The sequence below is a fragment of the Apteryx rowi genome, unplaced genomic scaffold (genome assembly GCF_003343035.1).
Source record: "Apteryx rowi isolate R43461 unplaced genomic scaffold, aptRow1 scaffold_17, whole genome shotgun sequence".
In the NCBI taxonomy this organism is placed as follows: domain Eukaryota; kingdom Metazoa; phylum Chordata; class Aves; order Apterygiformes; family Apterygidae; genus Apteryx; species Apteryx rowi.
Genome location: NW_020447974.1, coordinates 4,918,057 through 4,938,329, shown reverse-complemented (window position 1 = coordinate 4,938,329; position 20,273 = coordinate 4,918,057). Strand labels below are relative to the sequence as shown.

Genomic DNA, 20,273 nt, shown 5'->3' with positions numbered 1-20,273 from the left:
AAAATCAGGGAAGATTTTACCTGTCTCAAGTGGCCTTATGCTTTGTTTGTTCTTTGCTGTTCCAAAATACTGAATAATCTGCCAAAAAAATGAGCTCTTAACATAGTAACATCTGTGCAAAAAATATTTGATGCAAACCAAAATAGTTTGATGAGCTTGAATAACAGTATTCTAGGATTAATAATTTCAGGCATAGCTTTATTGAACAATTAAACTATTTTTAATCCTGTCATTGTAAACCGAAGGATAGATGTATCCAGGACATTGCTTTCTCAGCGAGACAGCCCTCGTGTTTCTGGACTGACTGCTCTGTGCTGGCTAAAAGAAGGTCAGAGGGGAAATAAGGAATTTGACAGGGAGATGTGTACCAGGATTTGGATTTCTTTGGAGATCAGGCATAGTATTGATGCTGAATATTTGTATGATTAACACTTTCACTGCCTCTGAAGTGCTGTAAAAAGACCCAATGGAGGTAATTCCAGTTTCTGTTTAAAAGGCTGAAACATCAGGATTCCTCAGGTGAGCAGGAGCCCCGTTGGGATGAGTTCATGTGATTCAGCTGGAATTGGCAGCGCTGCTGGTTTGAGCCTGCTGCGAGTCCAGTTTGATGCATTTGGAGGCTCTGCTTGGGCACATTTACTGAGTGAATGAGGACACCAGTTACGGCACAGTCACTGAGCAGATCCTTTTCTTTCTATCGACGGACACCTGAAGGATTGCTGCGGTACATGTGCCTTCAGTGGACTGATTCAAATCAAGTGTAGACTAATTGGGAAGGGACCCAAAAAAACCCGCAAACCTTCCCTATTTCATTTCTTTGCTTCCATCAAAACATGTAATTAAACCAAGCAAAATTGCTGTATCTCCACTTGCTGCTAGCTGCAACTATGCAGTGCAAACTCGCGTGTGAGCAAGCTGTCTAATGCAGTCCAGCCTCCCTTCCAATGAGAGATATACTTGTTTGTATTTATCTTGTTAGCTGTGCCACTAGCTGACTGATGAGCAAATTTAAAGCCATGGCTGAGACCTGCAGGTTGTGTTTTCAGGCTACTGGGTAATGTAGGTGGCTCAGAATAAATGCCTTTCTTTAGCTATGGGTAGGGTTGTCTGACTAATGGCTGGGAGTTTTGTTGTGAGGATGAGAAGAAGGCCTGCTGTTGATGCTTCTTGAAAGAGTTAATGCAGAACAAGCGGCTTCTGAATGTTTGGCAAGTGAACAGAAGGCGAGTGCTGGCTGGAATTTTAATTACCAGGAGTAAAGTGTGCTCCAGAACCAGTCCAAACCTTCTGAAGTTTGTTCTCAGTGGGCATAAAGTGTGTGCGAAAGCTTCATGAACGGGGACCTTAGACCTCTCCACCATGGGCTTTGTCTCTGTTAGAGCAGTTTCCACCCCCTCAGGGCTGTTTCTGTGTTTTCTTGGGTTTTGTGCTTCACATAAGAATGGGGATTATCTTTAAAACCAGGTTAAGGGCTTTGCTTAAAATTGCTATCCCCTTCCTGAAAGTGTCAGGCTTGGTATGAAGGGGGAGAGGGACTGGTAAGCCAGGAGGAGAGCGTGGAAAACATTATTTGGTTGCAAGGAAGCGCTTCCTTTCAGGTGCTGGAAACAGTGCAAAGATTGGCACTTTATACGGTAAGCAAAGTCAGAAATTAAATCCTTCAGTTTAATGACCGAGTCTTTGTGTGTGTGCAAATTTTCTAATTGCAGAAGAAGTTAAGGCAAATACTATTATCAAAGGCACAGGGTAGTTCAGTAAATCAGTCTGGCTTATTTGTGTTATCAGAAGATCTAAAGATAAGAATTAAATCTCCTCAGAGTACATATCTGAAGTATTGTGTAATAAATTGCATTCTGGAAATGGCCTGAAAAGCAGTGGCAATTAGATTAAACTTTCCTTGTGTTTTATGAGCACAGACAAATATCTGTATGCTTGGTCTATTAAGGCTCGGAGGGAAGCATTTTCCCTTATTAGGGCTCTCTGCTGTGGGTCAACAGAGAGAATTTTGGGGTGTATGTGAACAGCTAGCTGGAAGGGTGTTCTCTGCAGCTCAGATGTTAGAGTCCTACGAGCAGGCATTCCCTTTGCACCCCAGCTCTCCCAACGGACACTGGCTCCAAGGGAAATTGCAAGGCGGTCTTCCCCAGGTTTAGTCTTCAGCCCCTTCTTAGCTTCACCTGGAGAGACACTGGGCATGCAGTGAAGCTTGTAGTATTGATGTTTCGTGCCTTGTTGCAGGAGTCGGATCCTTATGAGAGCTTTTCCAAAGATTTTATGGTGGGGATTGACCAAATTTCTCATCAAAAGCAAATGAAAGAGCAGATGTCCGTGTTTGTACTTGGGTGCGTGTTCAGCCTTTCCGCGTGGTACTGCGTTTGTGGGGGGACAGGCACAGGTGCATTATATCCCTGTGTTCACTAGACTGCGTTCTGCGCTAGGGCTTGTTGTCGTATTTACGAGAAAATAATCTTAATTATCTGAAAATTCAAGAGCCTGGGATGAGCTTGTGTCTAGAGTGAAAAACAGTGGGACCTTCAGACACTTGGTGATATGAAGCCTCCAGGATGTTGTAACCCACTTCCATCCAGAAATGCAGCCAACCAACCTATGGACCCTGCGTCCACACTGAAACGCCAGCGGACTGGTTATATTTGTCGTTTTCAGGGCTGTGTAGGTGGGTGTTCTTCCTCTGACTTTTCTTCAATGCCAGTCTGATTCATACTTTCAGCTACTTGTCATTTTTGCGATTAAATTCTTTAGCAGTGATAAGGTCTGGAGGAAAACAAAGATAATGAGACAAGGCTAGAATGTGCTTGTTGCAGACTCACCCAGTTTATGGATATTTCCTAAATTGTTTCTTTTTCAGCTTAATTGCTATCTGAGCTTTTTCCTTTGCTTCCCAGATTGATAAATGCACAGGAAGGTGAAATTAGTATTTCGAAGTGGAGCTAATAGTTTAAATCTGGGACTGCTTTCTTGTTATTTGTATGTACAGGAGTTCTGATCTAGATCCTCTAGATCTGGGTGTAATATCAGTAACACCAATGCTATTTCCATGATAATAAGTAAGGTCTATTTGGGTCTCATAGTTTGCCCCTGCCAATAGCATCTCTAATTCAAAATTAATCATCCAACCACCACAGAAGTCAGCAGATATATTTACACTCCCTTCTGCCTTTTTTAATATCCTTTGACCCACAGGTATTAGTGGATGGAAGATATTTTAAAGAAAGGAAACGAAGCTAAAACATTTGCCAAAAGAGTAGCTTGCAGTTTGCACTGTTTTGGTACAGCTGGGCCAAAAGAGGGGCCGGCATTTCTGTGTTGGAGCAATCCTAAAACACCCGTCTTTGCCTCCTTGCATCCGCAGCCCTCACTGCTCTCTGCCCACCATGGCGTACGCTCATGGCTGGCCCAGTGGCAGGGACACGATTAACAAGGTGACTCTAAGGAGGGACATCCACACGGGACGAATTAGAGCAATCCGAGCATCAAACGGGCCCAGGTGTCCGAGGCAGACCCTGCCGCTTGTCCCTTCCAAGCCCAGCCCATGAAACCTGCAGGTTTTTCTTTGGTTTCACCCTTCTCCTGACCCAGGGACTGGAGCTCTGAGCGCCTCCGGGCCACCAGCCTCCCCTGACCTTACACATGTCTCTGAGGCACATCAACAGGAAGACACACACGATAGCCAGCAAGGTAGTGCTTGGGAACTCGTTAAAAAAAGAGACAAATAGAATTGTTGTGCAATTCCTGCAAGAAAGCATGTAGGGTGGGGAAAAAACATCAAAGATGATAAGATGATGTGCTGTGTTTAAATACAGGAAATTCTTATTTTTGCTTGAATTCAATTGTCTGTGAGCCAAATGCTGCCTGACCGAGAACTTGGTTTCATGAGGAACAGTAGGAGTGTGCCTCGGGGCAGGATCCGTTATATAACTTGTTGAACTTCGGAAAGCAAAAATCATTCCTTTTGCCTAAGGAGGTACATGGGTAAAACGAAAAATTTCAGTTTATATTTAAAAATGGGCTATAATTTTTTGCCATTTGGCATATCCTGAATGGTAACATTTAGGAAAGGCGTTTAAATCTCAATACACACAACTAGAGTTAGCTAAACACATACCTAACTTGTTAGCAGCCCTGTAGCAAGCTGTCTTCCAGAAGTGTCTAGCCTGAATAACAAGGTCCTGGAAAAAAATTGTTGGATGTTTGCCCAGTAGCTGTATTTGTCATCATGGGGGTTTGGATGTGTTTAATGGACTTGAGTTGAAGGCAGAACCATAAAAAGAAATATAGAAGAGGAGGAGTGAGTGACAGCGCCAGTGAGCTGGTGGCAAATGGGGACTCAAGGAACAGAGCTTAGACTGGGAGAGGGCGGCAAGGACGTGATCCCGGTTTCTTGCAGCCGTTCGTGCCGTCTCAGCAGCAGTGAGAGGCGTGGGTATTTCCCACTCTGTTTTCCCCGGGTTGGACAGGCATGCTGGTTTGGCCGGAGGTGACTTGTTGAACGGGAGTTTTGTGCCGGAGGAGATTCTGCCTGGTGCGGGGCAGGTTATCCTGAGGTCAAGAGATGTTGTTGGAGAGAAAAATCAGAGTTGTGTTCTCCTTGAGAGCGTGTAGCAGTGACCGCTTGTGATTTGTTCTTGACATGGGCTGGAGGCTGAATGGTGGCCTTTGCTTTTTTTGCCTTTTGAAGTGCAAAATTTGGTCTATGAGAGACAAACATACAGAAGCCGCACACGAGGACTCATGCTTGCTTCCCATTTTATGAAAGGGAAAGTTTCAAATTCTCAGTTGTCTCATTCCCTTTGAAAATTCGGCTCACATAGGTCTGTCCAAAATGTCAGAGGGATTGTTTTTAATAGGAGTAATAACAGTTGGGGGAAGCTGACTCACTGGATGAGAGTCTCTTGTTTTTTCAAGCCCAAGGAAAAAATAAGTAATTTTTCAGTTGCATGCTGCATTCCTCACTGGCTTACCCCAGATTTTCATCAGTGAGATCAGGACTTGGACTCTGCACTTCCATGGTCATCAGCTACGTGACACACCATGTCAACAAACATGGTGGGAGTTGTTTTCTAGAATAATATTCATCAGCTTAGAAGTTCCCTTGGCTAAAACACATCTAGGATTGTTGTCCAGTATAACCACCAACCCCAGCACCAGATCATGCCCATTTTGCCAGGGCTGATGCTCCATCCTAGACAGTCAAGGGACACATTCACAATATTTAACCAGTGTTTGTTGGTCCTCTCCCTGGAGGGGGGAGTCCCATAAATACACTCTTGCTATGTTTGCTGTAGCCAGATCCCATCTCCAAGTTGTGTTACTCACTTTGGTCCCCACCATTCACAGGAGTCTCCCTTCCTCCTTTGCCTTCATCACGTTTTTTTGAGTTTTTTTGCTTTTTGGAGTTTGGGGTTTAACCGTACGGGTTGTTTTGAGACCTATAAATGACGTATGTATGTGTGTATGTGCAAACATGTATCTATCACATGTCCAAGAATGTGAAACCTCTTGCCTGCTTTTTTGTCTTTCCTGCTTCCTTTTTTTTGCTTTCAGTTATCCCTGGAAGACTGGTCATTGCCAAAACACAAGGATACTTTTTTTAACATTTTGTTTGGTGTTTTTGCTTCACCCGAAGGAGCCAGAGCTGCAAATGTCAATATCCTGGTGAAAAAAGAATGGCTTCTTGGGTTTGTTTCACCCAGCCATCTCCAAAAGGAAAAAAACAGACTAAATACGTTCATGAAAATACATGAAACACGCTATGTGGATTGCTGGATGACAGTAACAGAGGGGCAGGAGTGTCAGGTCTGATACAGGCTGATTTCAGCAGACCCTTTAACATTTTCAGAGTGGTGTTTGAAACCGGTACAACTCACTAAAAAGTGACTTTGTGCTAGCACATATTTAATTTTGCTTCTTCAAATGCCAATTTTTTGGTAAGAAAATGCTAGCCTGGCACATTGCTGGCAAATGCTGGCAAACAAGAAAAAAGGAAAGAAAAATATTCCTTATGTCTAAAATAAGCTGAACTTTATCACTAGAAAAGATTGTGAACACAGTTATTTAGTTTTGGGATGAAAACATCTTAAACAGCTCAATAGTTTTCTATACATGCTAATATGACTATCACTTAAGGCGACAGCTATTTCAAAAGTTGGGCATTCCACCTGAGCATATTTTTGTTTCTCTTGCAAATAACTCCCAAGAGTGAAAGAAAGGCAGGCCTTGCTTATCGCTACATTTGATAGCATTTTGTATGTTGCTTAGTGTGGCTCCTACCCCTTGTGTTTTAAATGATTTTTCCCCCTTTTGTTTGTGCAAGTCTTTGAGCATTAGAGAAAGTAAAGCTACAGGTGCTCCCAGGAGACTCAGGCAAGGGTCTGAAATTAGTCTGAATTCATAGTTTGGGATGTATTACGATTTCAGTGTTTTCTCTTCTTGAAAACAGAGATGCCTCCAAAAGTGACTGACAGCACAAGACCTATTGACTGCTACTGCAATTTGTGTTCCTAAGTCTCCCGGTCACCCGTGAAGATCCCAAGCGATGTTATGCTGGTGCCTAGAGTGGCAGGACAAGGACTTCTGTTCTTACAGGGCATTTAGAATGGGTCAAATTTTTCTTCCTCTGTCTGCAAATATTCACCCCAAAGTAGCAAGTAGAAAAGAAAACAGAACAGAGAGGTTTGAGTACAGAAATAAATGAGGAGCCACAGTTAACTGATCAGTCTCAGAGAGAGAAAGGCTTCCTGCACCTGAGATCCAGCCAGAAGGTCCTCTGTGGCCAGTGCAGTGGCCAAGGAAGGCACGTGCGCTTCTGTTTCCCTTTGAACACAATCTTCAAACCCTCCATGCTTGATTACAGCTCATAGCCTGAGGTTGCGTTTCTCCTTTAGTTATGGCAATGACTGGAAGAAAGGCAGCTAAGCCCTATCTGGTTGCCAGATGCCAGGCAGAGTCCTGCAGGCCATCTCTCAGGAGCTCTGTTGTTTCTTGCTTTGCTTTCCTAGATATAGTGGAATCCAATTCAGCAGCACCGCCAGGTATATGGGAGAGGGTTTACAACGGCTTCTGTACAAGCTGCAGAAACAAAACCAAAGTAAAGAACTAAGAAGGAAGCTGTTTAATACCACTAAGTTAGAAAACAACCACCTTACTCTTTTCTATATTTACGTAAAGGATAACTTCTAATAACTTCTCATCTGACATCTCCTCCCAAACCCTTTGTTGGGGGAATGTACTTATTCCCATCTCTTCCTCCACAAACTGCAAAGTAGGCGCTTTTCATTTGATCTTCTCAATCTTGATATGATATATTTCAGTATTTCACTCAGTCTGCTCACATGCACAATAGGCTCTAGCAATCATATTCCCAAATGCCCGGAGATTCAAGACAGTCACAGCTGTGGTTTTTTTCACTCTTTTTTTCCTTCACCCTCCAATTTCCTTTTCTAGTGCCTTTCTTGTTCCCTGGGGAGGTGGCAGTCAGTGTAACACTGCACTGAAGCTGGTTCCCAGTGTTCGAGGGAGATGACAAGGTCTTTTTGTGACGGTGTCTTCGGGGGATGAAATGTGCTAACGCAATGCAAATCACCCTTATGAAACAGCTGAATGTCCTGGGACTCTGTCCTAAAAATATTCTACAGACATGGCTCCAGTGCATTTTTTTTCATTTCCTCTGGTCAGTGGCCAAATCATCTGAAAATATATCCATTTCTAGCCGTCCTGTGTTATGACACAGCTGGAGTTGCTTAAAATCTAGAGGGCAGTATTTGGCTTAAGCCGATAGGTCTTTGTATGGCTTTGATTTGTTATTCTAGAACAGCCTATCCCCCCTTCCATCCTGTAGATATTGTTTTCTTTTGTTTTAATGAGAAAACCAGAAGAAGACTGACAGAGTTTTGCTCTTGCGCTGTTCATGTATAATGCAAAGTGGAGGTCTAGGCATGTAGACTCCCAGATGTCTCCAAATCAAAGGGGTTTCCCCCCACTCACTGCTCCCAATGGATGAYGTGTCATTTCAGTGGAGCCTTTGGAGAAACCTTGTCTTGAGCAGCCTTGTAGGACCCAGAAAGATGGCCGATGAAGGTTTTGTTTGTCTATCTCTAAGCCAACTTTATATTCTCACATTTTAACCAGGGAACTCGGTAATTAAAAGTATACGTTTAAAGCCTGGATGGCTTCTGGTAGTATAAGGAAGGTTAGCCACAGGTTCAGACACCTACATGGGGCACACTGAGCCACTTCAGAGGCTGAAGAGGAAAAAAATATTTAAGCTAATTACCTTGGTATTCAGGTTTTGTTTGCAAGTGTAACCTGCTTGTGGCTTTCTGCTTTTTGGTAGCCATAGGGAGCGCTCTCCCGGCAGAGTGCCTCGCTCRGGAAGATCAGGGCTTCGGGATTTTGGGGAGGATCCTTCCCGTCAGTGTCGGAATCGCACTGTACCAACATCTTTGGCTCTGATCCTTGTAACATAGGTTGATAGTTTGGAGCCAGTTTTCCTCTCAGCAAGGGTGGCGATGCAATTTGGAGGGCAAAGGAAAGCCATAGGGGCAGTTGTTTGGCTGATGTAGACGTGCAGGCCGAAATTCTGGCAGACAAGAGTTAAAAGACCCTTTAACTTTGGCCTTAGTTATTCTGAACTTTGAATGTTGAAGAGAGAGCGGGGCAGAGAGAGATTTGAATGGAAACCATAATAATAAACTTTGCAGTAAAGTGGAGGAAGCAGGTCTCTCTAAACCGTGGCTCTGGTTCAAGTCAGAGATTACTTTGTAATTCCTGAATCTGTGCCCCTGGAGAAACGTCTGCTGGATCCTGGTTCCCTCTCCTGCAGCAGCTCTGGATGCACTGGATGGAGCCCGGGGTGCCGCAGGACGTGGTCGTGGATATGCGACTGGTCATACCTCCGCCTTAGGGGGCCGGGGAGAGAAAGTCTCCGGTTTTAAGCAGTCCTGGCACCTGACTCGGAGTCCTCTGAGGTCAATCAAGGTCTCTGGATCACATCTCTCGTAATAAGCAGTCGTTGTTTCCAGACAAAGAAAATAAAACTCTGCTTTTCTTTGGCTTTGAGGATTTTTATTTTTATTTTTAAGGAGGAGGAGAACCTCAAGGGGCATTTCTTTGTTTTTCCCCTAAAGATTAAGCTCTTGGCTGAAGACCATCTCTCCTGTTTGCAGGCCTGTAACTGTTTTTTCTCTCTTTCCCTCTGCCTCCCCTTTTCTGCTGACAGAGGAGACTGGCTGCGTGTTGCCCTCTGTTATCCCCGGGAAGCCGTTTTCCACGTGATGGCGGACGTCTACCAGCGACGGACAGGGACGGTGCACAGCGTGAAGCACTACGTGGCAGCTGCCTCCCGGTACGGTGCTCTCGGTGGCACCAGCGAGCGGCTCTTCTACTTCGACCGGGCGTCAGGGTGAGTGGAGCCGCACGGCCAACGCTGGGGATCCTCCTCGCCTGCCCCGGCACCTCCTCTCCCTCTCTCCCGGTTAAAATTCGGTGTGGCCGTCTCACATGCTCCTCTCACTGGATTTCAGGCCAAAATGCAGTTGCAGACTGGAGCCTCTGGTCTAGGTCTGCCTCTGTACCACTGAGCAGTGCCTTGCATTGCTGTTAAGAAAAAGGCTAATTTTGTGCCCGGCCCTGTCTCCTTTGAGGCATCCCGGCTGCTGGTGTTCACATTGCTGGAGCTGTGGGTCTGGTGTAAATATTTGGTAGAATCCATCCATCCCAAAGGACCATGACAAGGAGCCCTCTCGTGACTCCAACACCGAGAGAGTTTGGGAAATTTCAACTGCTTCMTATTGACGAGAGACTTTTAAAATTAACACTCTCTGAAAATAGTTTGTTTAAAACGAAGGAGAGCATCTTAGTGCATCTTTTATTTTGAAGTCATAAAATGAGTGCTAGAGAACATGCACCAGTTGCTCCTCAAGTCATATTTAAAGAAATTCTTCAGGTAGAAAAGACACACTTCTGTGCCCGAACTCCATGTGTGAGTCTCCGGTAGGTGTCACAACTGCGTTAAGCCCTGAGTGCAATATCAGGCGTGTGACTGGGTGCAAGTCAGCGGGAGTCATATTTTTCCGATATTCTGCCCTCCGTGCTCCCATGGGACGTGCGTCACTGCCTTCCAGCAGGGCCAAAGCCTCCCCGGCCGGATTTGCCCGTTGTACGACACGCAAGCGTGCAGCAGGGCCGCAGCTGGGGCCGACTCTATTAATTTTCACCTTTTCAGAGGAGCAAATGTGCATTTATTTACCTCTCTACTTATCTTCCTATCTTCGGGGCTTATCATTGGGAGCTCAAGATGCAGCACAGTACCAAAAATGAGTAATAGTAATACTACCCTTGAAAGAATCTAGAACACCTTTGGTTAAAAAAACATATTACGAAACTGTGTTTCTCGGTCAGCTAAAATAGTTGGGGAGGAAAAAAGTGTTTTTGTGGTCTAACCATGGGTCCCATGATGCTTTACCTAACTAAACAGCTCATTTGGAAATCAATCCACAAATGCCAGATTTTAAAATAAGACGGGGTATATTTAGTCATTCAATCATAACATATGAGCAATTAGATCCCGGAATGCCTTCCTTGCTCACCAGGCCTTGGTGATAGGCAAGTCTCTCTCATGGTTGGAACTGTGAAACAACAATTTGCTAATCAATCCTCCTTTTTTTTTTTTTTGGAAATAAAATGTCACCCAAATTCTATAAATAGGTTGTTTACTAGTGAAGGGTGGGGAAAACAGTTAAACGCGTGGGTCTGTGGGGGCAGAGCCATGAACTGCCAGCAGCCATCTGGACCTGGTATGTGCAGATTGATGGGTCTAACCTAACTTAATTCTGGCAGTATTAGCCTTTTGGTTCTTTGTTTAATTCAGTGTTGCTTTTTTTAGCCTTTCAGAAGATAGAAGTTAGGGGATTGGCTTTTTTCTTTTCCTGTTGTTGTTTTTTAGACTTGATTTCATAATAAGTGGGATGTTTCCCCTTCTTTTTTTAACCCCACGTGCTGGGTCCCTGGCGAGGAACCAAGCTTACTCATTCTTGCTTCCAGAAAATACAAACAAATATTTATTTTTAAAAGGAAAAGAAAGAAAAATGCCTTTAAAGCTCAGGCATCTTTTTGATCCTGAAGCTGAGCTGAGCTGTTTATATAATTTCCTCGGCCTGAATAACAAACTGGACATGACTGAAAACAGCTCAGAACAGCTAGAAAAAACGAACTCGGAAGGCCGGTGGATCCGGCTGCCCGCGGGTGCTTGGCGTGCATGCCGCGGGCTAGGCTGTGCCTGCGCGACAGGGTGAGCACCGAGGCTCCTCTTGCTGTTGCAGGGTGCCCCCGCGCTGTGGGGACAGGGTGGGGTGGGGACGGCCCCGCGCCGAGCTGGCACGGCGAAGGTGGCCGCCTCGGGCACGCAGGCACGCGTTGGGCACACGGCAAGCGCCGCTGGTCTCGGCGGGCCGGGAGGAGAGGGGAGCTCTCCTTGCATCCTTCCAGGACCCCTTCTGCAAGCACAGCTTGCTCGAGTGCTGCATGACACAACTGTAAGACAGAGTTATTTTGTGATGCTGGGAAATGGGAGGGTTAATGCAATTTAGCAAGTGCAGACCCTGTCCCTGGTCAGGTTTTCCTCAGCGGCTTTGACCCCTCCATTTGCTCTCACCTGCAGGTACCTGTTTGTTCGCCTGCAAGCCCACGAAGCTCGGGAAGGACACAGCTATTGCTCTGAGCGGGGCTGCGAACGTGTTAAGATCATGGCAGAGATGTCTGCGGGGGGCTCCTGGAGCTGCGCCCCGAACCCGTTCCCGGAGCACAGCGGCCGGCCGGCGGCTCCCTGGCGCCCCGCGTCCCAGCGCCGGGCCGGGCCGTGCCAGGCCTGCGGGGCCCCTCAGGTACCACCCGGCAGCTTGCTTTGCCGCGTTCAGCCGCGTCTAGGTTGTGCGGTGTATGTGCGTCTGCATAAAGTCAATTCATTTTCATAGTGTCCAAGGAGAAGTCTTAGGGAATTCCCAGTTGCTTGCGAGTCCGACCAGCATCATGTAACSTAGACGGTAGGGTGTCGAAGGTGTAAATCCTGTAGAATTGTTTCARGCTCATACCAATTTTATAGCCAGGCAAAATATCTGAAATTCRTACTCAACTTTTTAACTTATTTTGTGGGAAAGTGGACTACACAACCTCCGGAGGTCCTTGCCAACCAATATTGCCRTGATTCTTTGATAAAAGCTGTCTTGCTAAGGAGCACTTATATGTGAACAAGGACCATAATCTGAAAAAGTGAATTCTTAAAGTTTTGCAGTCATAGGTACAAGCATTGGTACTTGATGTCCTTTGGTGATGAAAACTAGTTAGCAAGCCAGTTTTTAAGTTTCTGTCTTTCATGTAATTGCAGCTTGCTATCACTAGCAAACCCTCAATCAAGTATGTAAGAATACAGATCCAGTCTCTCAGCACGGCTGATATACAAAACCACTTGACATCTGCGTTCATTAAGGTACGTGTTTTACCACATTTGAAATGGTGATTAAACAGGGGAAACTTTATCTCCAATGAAAGTTATTGCAAAACCTTGCTGAGCCTTGACAAGAGGAAATGGGATGTTCCAGTGGAAGATCCAGCTACATTGTTCTCCTCTATAATTAGCTCCATTAAAGCAGCCAGGAGCTTGTATTCTATTCAGATGAGGATTTGAGCCCTTAGGGGRGAAAAAAAAAGCCTTTTATCGCCTCAAAAGAAGAATTAACGCCACCACTCTAATATAGAGGAATGGGGGGGAAAAGCACACCAAAAGTCACTGTTTACAAAGGACCTAGGGGACAAAAACAAGTTTGTTTTTCTGATTCTCTTTGCTGGCACTGCACTAAAAAGTAAAATTACAAGATAAAATAAAATAAAAAATAAAATTACAAGATTAGAAGATCTTACATGTCTGCCTAGATGGAGAAGGGTGACTATGAAACCATGTTTGCCAGGACACTATCCAGGTTAACATGCCTGTATGCTACTGAATTGCAAACATTGCTAACAAATGCCAAGCAAAGCTTGTACAGCATCCTTAAGGAATCAGAGCAGCCAAGATTTTTTGCCATGTGCACTGGCTGTGTTGTCAACATTTAATTCAAAACCATTAGCAAGTAGGAGTTATTTGAGGAAGCATCCTCCTTACCTGCGGGGAATTGCAAAGCCCCGCATGTGTGCCGCGCTTACGGGCTCTTTGTTCATAGCCAAGTCTGCTCAGCGAGGTGGCAAAACTAGGGGTATCCACAAAGCCTCTTTGCATTTTCCAAAGCTTTAATTCAAACCTTTGTTTTCCAAAGAAAGTTTTATTTCAGACACATGTACTCTTAGCTGAATTAAAGGCTGGGCTAGGCAAACAATAAGGACTAATGTTTGAAAGAGGATTCTCACGCTCAACCTTAAAAGGCTGAAGAAATATAGAAAGAATGTAATGAAGGAGAGAAGCCCCGCACTACCGAGGCAGGTGTTTTGTTCATGTTTTGCCAAATGAAACTCAGATCTCAAAAAATATTTTAAGTTTATAATCCAGGCTTCCATGAGGCTTGAATTAATTTTCTTTCTAAGGAGGGGGGGGACAGYCCCACCCTCCCTCATCCTGCCCTCAGCTACATGTTCCCACCTTCCCCCACGTGCTGGCCCAAGGGCTCGTGCGGCTGCGGGGTGACGGGGAGCCGCCCCAGGCGGCTGAAGCCCCTCGCGGTGCCCTGGTCCTGCTCCCAGTGCAGGACCTGAGCCATGGGCTGGCGCAGAGGAGCCGTCGGGAGCATGCAATGGGGAGGTAGGCGTACAGYGGGCTGGTTTTTTGCCAGCTGCTCACGTTCAGGTCGTTGATCTGTGCCCTGTCAGCATGTAGAATTTGACATGCTGAAGCTTCCTAGTCCGAGGAGCCTGGGACAGGCAGCACCGCGGTGAAGGATTTAGTCCRTCTGCACATCCTCGTCCTAACTCCCCGCTGCCCACCCATGACCCAGACACTCATGTTTCCCTTACCCTTGACCCTCTATTGCACTCACCATCCTGTTCAGCCTCCTCATCTTGCAGTAGCCGCTTTTTAACACTTCCCTTTCCTATTCCCTCTGGCTGTGTATTCCCTGGAGGCATCCGCTTGTCTCAGATGGACGGGAGGCATTTGAGCTCCTGAGCGTTTGAGGGCTTCGGAGACTACGTGGAGTATGTGGCGTGTGGCCTGGGCTGAGGTTTCTCACCGCCTGGCTGTGGCACACCRTTGCTGGGCTTGGAGGAGGTTGTGTGCTATCTGTCCTCGCGGCTGGGCTGGCCCCCAGGGATGCTCTGGAGATGCACCAGGGCCGGGCACCTCAGAGAGCCCTTACACTGCTAAACATGAAGATGGTGGTGCATCATGAGAGATGTAAACTGAGGAAGGAGCCCTTGCTTTAGGAAAGGTGGCGAGTATAAGCCACTTGTGCTAGATCTTCCTCGAGGCACTGGGACAGCACTACAAAGAAGAAATATTTTGGTTTTGAAACTTTTGATAGTCACATTTCCAGGGAAAATAAAAGTGTCCAGTTTTTTACTTCTATTCCCCATCCACTGTCCCAGCACCTCTCCTTTGCTACTTGGTCAAATCTGCTTTGCTAAGTGACAGTAATTTCAACCCACATGAAAAGCATCTGTATTAAGACTAAACTAAACATTTTACTCCTGGGATTCTCAGCTTCCCAACTTTATCTTCATAATGCACAAAAGATGTAGATGACCTTATTTCTCATGTTTTTATACCCCATTGGGCATACCAGAGTCGATGAGAAATAAGATTTTGCCTGCTTCCTGTGACTCACCAGTTGTAAGGGATTTCACATCATCTGTACTAATTACACACTTAAAATTATGGGATGTAAGTGCTTGTTATTTTCCTTGCTTGTAACTTCCATCTTGTGAAAAAGTAGGATCAAAATATGAAGCTCCCCTGTCATTTACTGCCTGCTTCCATAAAACTTACCTGTGTTTTTGTTGCAGATAAATGATAAAATTTTCCTGTTCAATAGCCGTGGGATATTCTTCGTGGTGCTAGATGCATGTTCTGGAGCAGTCGTGAGTAGGCGGCACTTTGACACAGTCAGTGGTGAAAATGCTGCCAATTCAATAACTGACTATGTTCAAACATTTATAAAAGAGAGGTAAGCAAAGTGCTGAAAGCCCAGTTCATGTAGCAACACGTGGGTGACAGACAAAAGAAAATGACCTACTTTCATACCTGAACCTGTGCGCTGAAGAAATCTGGCAAAGATTAAATATATTCAGACACCAAGTTTCGGCCAGATATAAGAGAAGCACTGTTTCTCTGACAGGACTGCACAGATTAGAGCAGACAGAAACAGATTTTCTGGAAAATTGGCAATTCCTTCTAAATTAACAATTCATTTTCCAGTATGGGGTAGATAAGGTCCTTGCAGTGACATTTGCAATTCTGTCCACTTATCCTGATGTCCAGCAATTTCCTGGCAGCTGATGATGTAGTTTTCCATTTCTGAAATGAGTTGGCTTCTGTTTATTCTTGCTGATTGTTTTTGCATCTTTCGGCAGATGAAAAAATCCTAGGCGTGCCGGGTTTGCCAGTACGATTTTTCCTGGGCAAGCCGCGAATAGGCCTGCCTGCCTGCCTGCCGGCTCTCTTACCTTGAATGTGCGCTGGCAACGGTCTGGATCATCTCTGTCTGTGTCTGTTCCACATTCCTTGTGGTTTTATGTGTCGCCACATAAACACGGAACAACAGAGATTTATAGATAAATTCTTGGCTGCTGACAGAAGCAGGTCAAATAACCAGAAAACAGACTTTCAGTCCAAGACATTTCTGAGCAGTTCATGACCAGCGACTTGAACGCTCCAGAGTTATTACATCTTTATTTATGCACATGAGCATGTATCTGTATGTAAAGTGCATGAATGATGAGTGATGATGTGATGAGTGTACCTTTGGCTTGATTTTCTCCTATGGACGCATATTTTGCAAGCCTGGGCATTCAACTAAGTGCAACCAGTTGTGCCTGTAATTCATTGCAGGTACAGCTCACTGAGGGCTTAAAGCATATCTGTGAGGACCAAAGTCAGACTGAGGCTTGACTGAAAATCAGAGCCAGAATATAGAGGGTTGCAGGGTCTCAGGACTGCACAGTAACTGAATTTCTTCTGCAGCCGAGTATCTTTCTCTCCCATGGGATGCACTTTCAAACAATCATTCATGCTGTGTTTGATTCCATGTGAAGCACAGGTTTAATTCAGGAACATATTTAAACAGAGGTTTAAAGATATGGAGGCTCATGTGTGGTTGGAACCAAAGAGATTTAAGCATGTTCTTAAAGTTGAGCAGGATCTTAAGTGTTTTTCTGGATTGGAGCTTAAGGGCTTGCAGTGCTTAACAAAAGTCACATTTTGTGATCATGCGGTAATTCCTGCCCTTCTTTTCAGATCACTTGTTCTTGTGTGCTCCAGAGATATCACAGAAATGGCGGGGAGTTCTGCAACGTCTGTCTTCACCAGGTTAGGGTCCGCAAAGCCTATTATCTTCCATAAAAAAGGTAAATATATTTGTTCTGTCATGGTTTTTTTGCCTAAAAATTATTGCTGTGTTTTCTTAGCAAAAATATACAGATAACTTTCATAGTGTTTATCAGTGTATTTGCTACTATAAAATATACCAATGTAATCTAGTAAAAACTTCTTGGCTCAGGGATGGTCTGAAGCAGAAGAGTTATTTTAAGTTTTTGACCCTAGCTCAGCAGTAAGAAGCTGCATGCTGCAAATTTTTCATCCTAAAAAGAGCCTTTTTTTCCAGTGAAAAATAAATCATTTGGTAAACATTTGATAAAGACTCCATCTCTAAAATTCAAATGCTTTACAAGGGAAAACAACCATAAACTAAAAGGTTGATGAAAAAGAAAATAGCCTGAAGTGAAATAGGAAAAAAAAATTTTTTGGATGGAAGGAAAGTGAAATCATCAGTTTGGGAAAGTTCTTACCATATTTTTACCTTGGTATCATTGGTCCAGATAATCCAAGTGGGTTTGCATGGCAGAGTTTTAGAGCATTGGTTTAGAAACGTTGCCCCTGCATTTTCAAAGAAACAAGAAGGCAAGTTGAAAAATCATTGCAGAAAACAGGGGACCAATCCCAATCAGTCAAGCTTTATTCAACCCGCAATACGCTTCTCCTCGGGGTGAGAAGGCAGCAAGTTTTTGCTGGAGTATTTTGGGGTCTTATCTCGAAATCGTGCAGCCGCACATCCCTATAATATAAATAATCAAAGGAAGGCAAAGGCCGCCCAGCGTAGGTCTGAGCAGCTCCCCTGCGGTCCCAGTGCTGCCCCCAGCAGCGGCCTGCAGCACCCATCAGAAATCTGTCCGTCCTTGCTGTGACGGAGCTGCTCCAAGCGTCACGTGCCACGCGGCGCACTGCGACGCCTCCGACCGGCACCCTTCTGCGGCAGCACAGGTCTCGGTCTGAACTCCCTGTTTCTGATCGACTTAGCTAAACTTCTTGTGGAAGCTCAGGGTGCAGGTAGCTGCTCTCCACACCTTGCCTTTACTGCGCTGGGTTTCCTACTGGAAGTCAGGCGGTTGTTGAAGTCCAGGTTTGGAGAAATAATTCATTCAGTTGATAAGGAAATCAGGAGAGCAACCAGCCAGCTTGGTGAGGATTCATTTGCTGTCTCTTAAGCAGAAATCAGATGCAGAATTGGCAGTATTTTCAGCTCTGTTTAAATTTTTTCTTTCTTTGCTTCTGCTTTATTGAAACGCACATCAGTTTTTGGTTCAAGGTCTAAAGCTCCTTCGTACTACTGTCCCAGGAGGAGGAGAACATATTCTTTACAGCCGAGGCAGCAATTTCACTTTGGTGCCTGTTTGGTTCCTGAGAAGCTGTTTTTTCTTTCATCATTTTAAAAGCAAAAATTTGAGGTTTTCTTTTTCCCTTTTTGTCCTAGAACTTCATTGCTTCATTCTTTCATGAAAGCCCTGAATGCTTTTGGAAGGAATTTCTTGATTAAAAAGTAATCTTGTTTTGTTTGTTTTGCCGAACTTCCTTTCCCTGAAACACCTGTGCTGCTCGCTTCCGCGTGGCACTCGCAATTCTGCCTCCAGCCCCGACCGCTGCCGGAGCATAAAAAGGAGCAGTCAAAACACCCAGTGCTAGGGAAAAGCCAAGGAGCTGCAGGTGGCCTTCTCCTTGCTCTTGCTCAGGGTGCCGTGAGAGGATGCTGTGCTGGACTAAACCGCTGCTGGCCGATCACATGTTGCTCCTGTTAAGCTTTTCGTAAGAGCCATGGTGTTAACCCATGGTCTGCCCTGATTTCCAGGCCGGGTAATTATGTTCTGATTCATTAGCATTCTCCTGCTGCTTCAGGTATGTGCACTATTTGTCTTCCCAACTTCCCAAATGATTTTATGCAGGACTGCGTAAAGCAGCCGCTGCGGTCCGCTCTGGGGGTGGCTGCATTTTAGGGAAGGTTAAAACAATTCTCCTAAGTGCATATTGCTCCTACCAAAGGTAATGCAGAAACCGTGATCCTCTTGACACCAGTGGGATCAGGATTTAGGGTCTTGTTGCCTGGTTTTTCAAAACCTTATTCGAATTAGAAGTGTTTACAGGAATAGTCTCAATCCAACCATCTGCAAATAGCCTCGGGAGTCTTTGCAATGAAAAGCATAATATAAACACAGGACATTATTATTAAAATCAAAGAAGACATAATGCCTTTGTACTTTGTGATGGCAGAGAACCATAATGGAGATGACATGGGGAACAGTTTAGCCATAGCAGGAAGAAACTGATGTAAACTAATAAAAGAAGGATTCAAAGCTCCTAACCATTTTCATGTAGTCAAATATGAAACAGTACCAATGCTTAAAAATAAAGAGTAAAACAATATTCCTGCTAACTCACATCCGGGAATCTATCTTAGTTTATTGAAATACCTGCAGATCTGTGCTGCAGTGAGATTACAGCTTCAGCAAGGCTTATTCCCTCTTTCATCATCCTTTTTTGTCTCCTAAATGTTCTGTTATTTTAATCCAAGGCAAAAAAAAAAAAAAAGGCTAAGAAGTTTCTGTGGTGTGTGGAGTGAGTCCATGCTGTGCCGCTAATCAGTGAACTGATCCATCCAGAGGGTCACTCTCTTTGTGTCTGTTTTTCAGGGAGTTTTGCTATGCTTGGCTATAAAGGGCGAGCCAAGCCCTCCTGGATTAAAATCCTTAATCATGCTGCTTATCAGAAAGCTGCTTCTCTACAGCATTATGTTCCCCTGAAGCTGAAGGAATATCAATGTTCAGGTAGTGCCAACGAGCCCCCAGAATTGGCTTTGTCTCAGGACAACTAGCAGCACAACTCTGSGGAGACTGCAGAGCCCCGCGACTAAATCCTCCTGCCTCCCTGGCACAACATCAGCCAGGCAAATCCTACTGCTGTTACCAAAGCTTGCCAGTGTTTTTATGGGATTGTACCAAGCCAATGTTGTTCATTTGTATATTTTATAACTAATAAATATATTCTCACCTTATCATCTGTAGTAGAGTTCTTTTTTCAAACAGTGCTTCAGAGGGCAGGGTAGGAAAAGCCTGCGGGCTGCCGTTCCCAAGAAGATGAGAAGTATTTGAACATATCTACTATTTGGTATAAAACGGTAAGTTTTGAAGGTAAAAAACACTCTTCAGAATCATAGGAACTGGAAATGAAACTTGGCGTGGACATTTTAGCAGCATCCAGAGAAACAGATGAGCTACAGTAGAGGTAGGGAATTCTCCCTTCATCCCATTTTCCGTACACTGATGTCTGCTTTTAAAGAAAATACGTGTCCATCTGACATGGCTCTGTAGGTGAACTCAAGTTAATAAAACCTGCTTGCGTCRATGGATAAGCCTGCACTGATCTCACAATAATGTCTTCTAATCAAACAATATATACGGCAAAACAAGGAATTATAAATGTGTTTCTGTCTGTAGCTAATGATTGGTGAAATGATATTTGCCCAGCTGATGTGAGTATTTAATTAAAGACCAACAGGAATGAAAACCAGGATAAAGCACATGCTGYGTAGGGTAAAATCTTGCATTCCTCTTTCCAGACAATGCTCATATTGAATTCCTTCTGCCATTGAGGACCGGGCAACTTCTGGTATTTGTAGCTTACATTCTTTCTTTTTCATTTATGCTGCTTTTTTTTTGCAGTAAAGGCAAAATAAGAGCTTTGAATACAAACTGGGGAAAAACTAACAACCTCAGTGACCACAGTTACAAAG

General features: G+C 44.6%; 1 protein-coding gene across 1 annotated transcript in view; it reads left to right on the top strand.

Annotated features, from left to right (window-relative positions):
• LOC112963542 (cell surface hyaluronidase-like) overlaps positions 1-19,515 on the top strand; it is a 56,097-nt gene extending 36,582 nt beyond the window's left edge. The window contains exons 18-23 of the mRNA XM_026060689.1: positions 9,236-9,418; positions 11,675-11,897; positions 12,398-12,499; positions 15,001-15,161; positions 16,451-16,560; positions 19,174-19,515. Of these exons, the coding sequence (XP_025916474.1) occupies positions 9,236-9,418; positions 11,675-11,897; positions 12,398-12,499; positions 15,001-15,161; positions 16,451-16,560; positions 19,174-19,355 (961 nt within the window). The 3' untranslated portion in view covers positions 19,356-19,515. The remainder of the gene's footprint in view (positions 1-9,235; positions 9,419-11,674; positions 11,898-12,397; positions 12,500-15,000; positions 15,162-16,450; positions 16,561-19,173) is intronic.
• Positions 19,516-20,273: the final 758 nt, after the last annotated feature.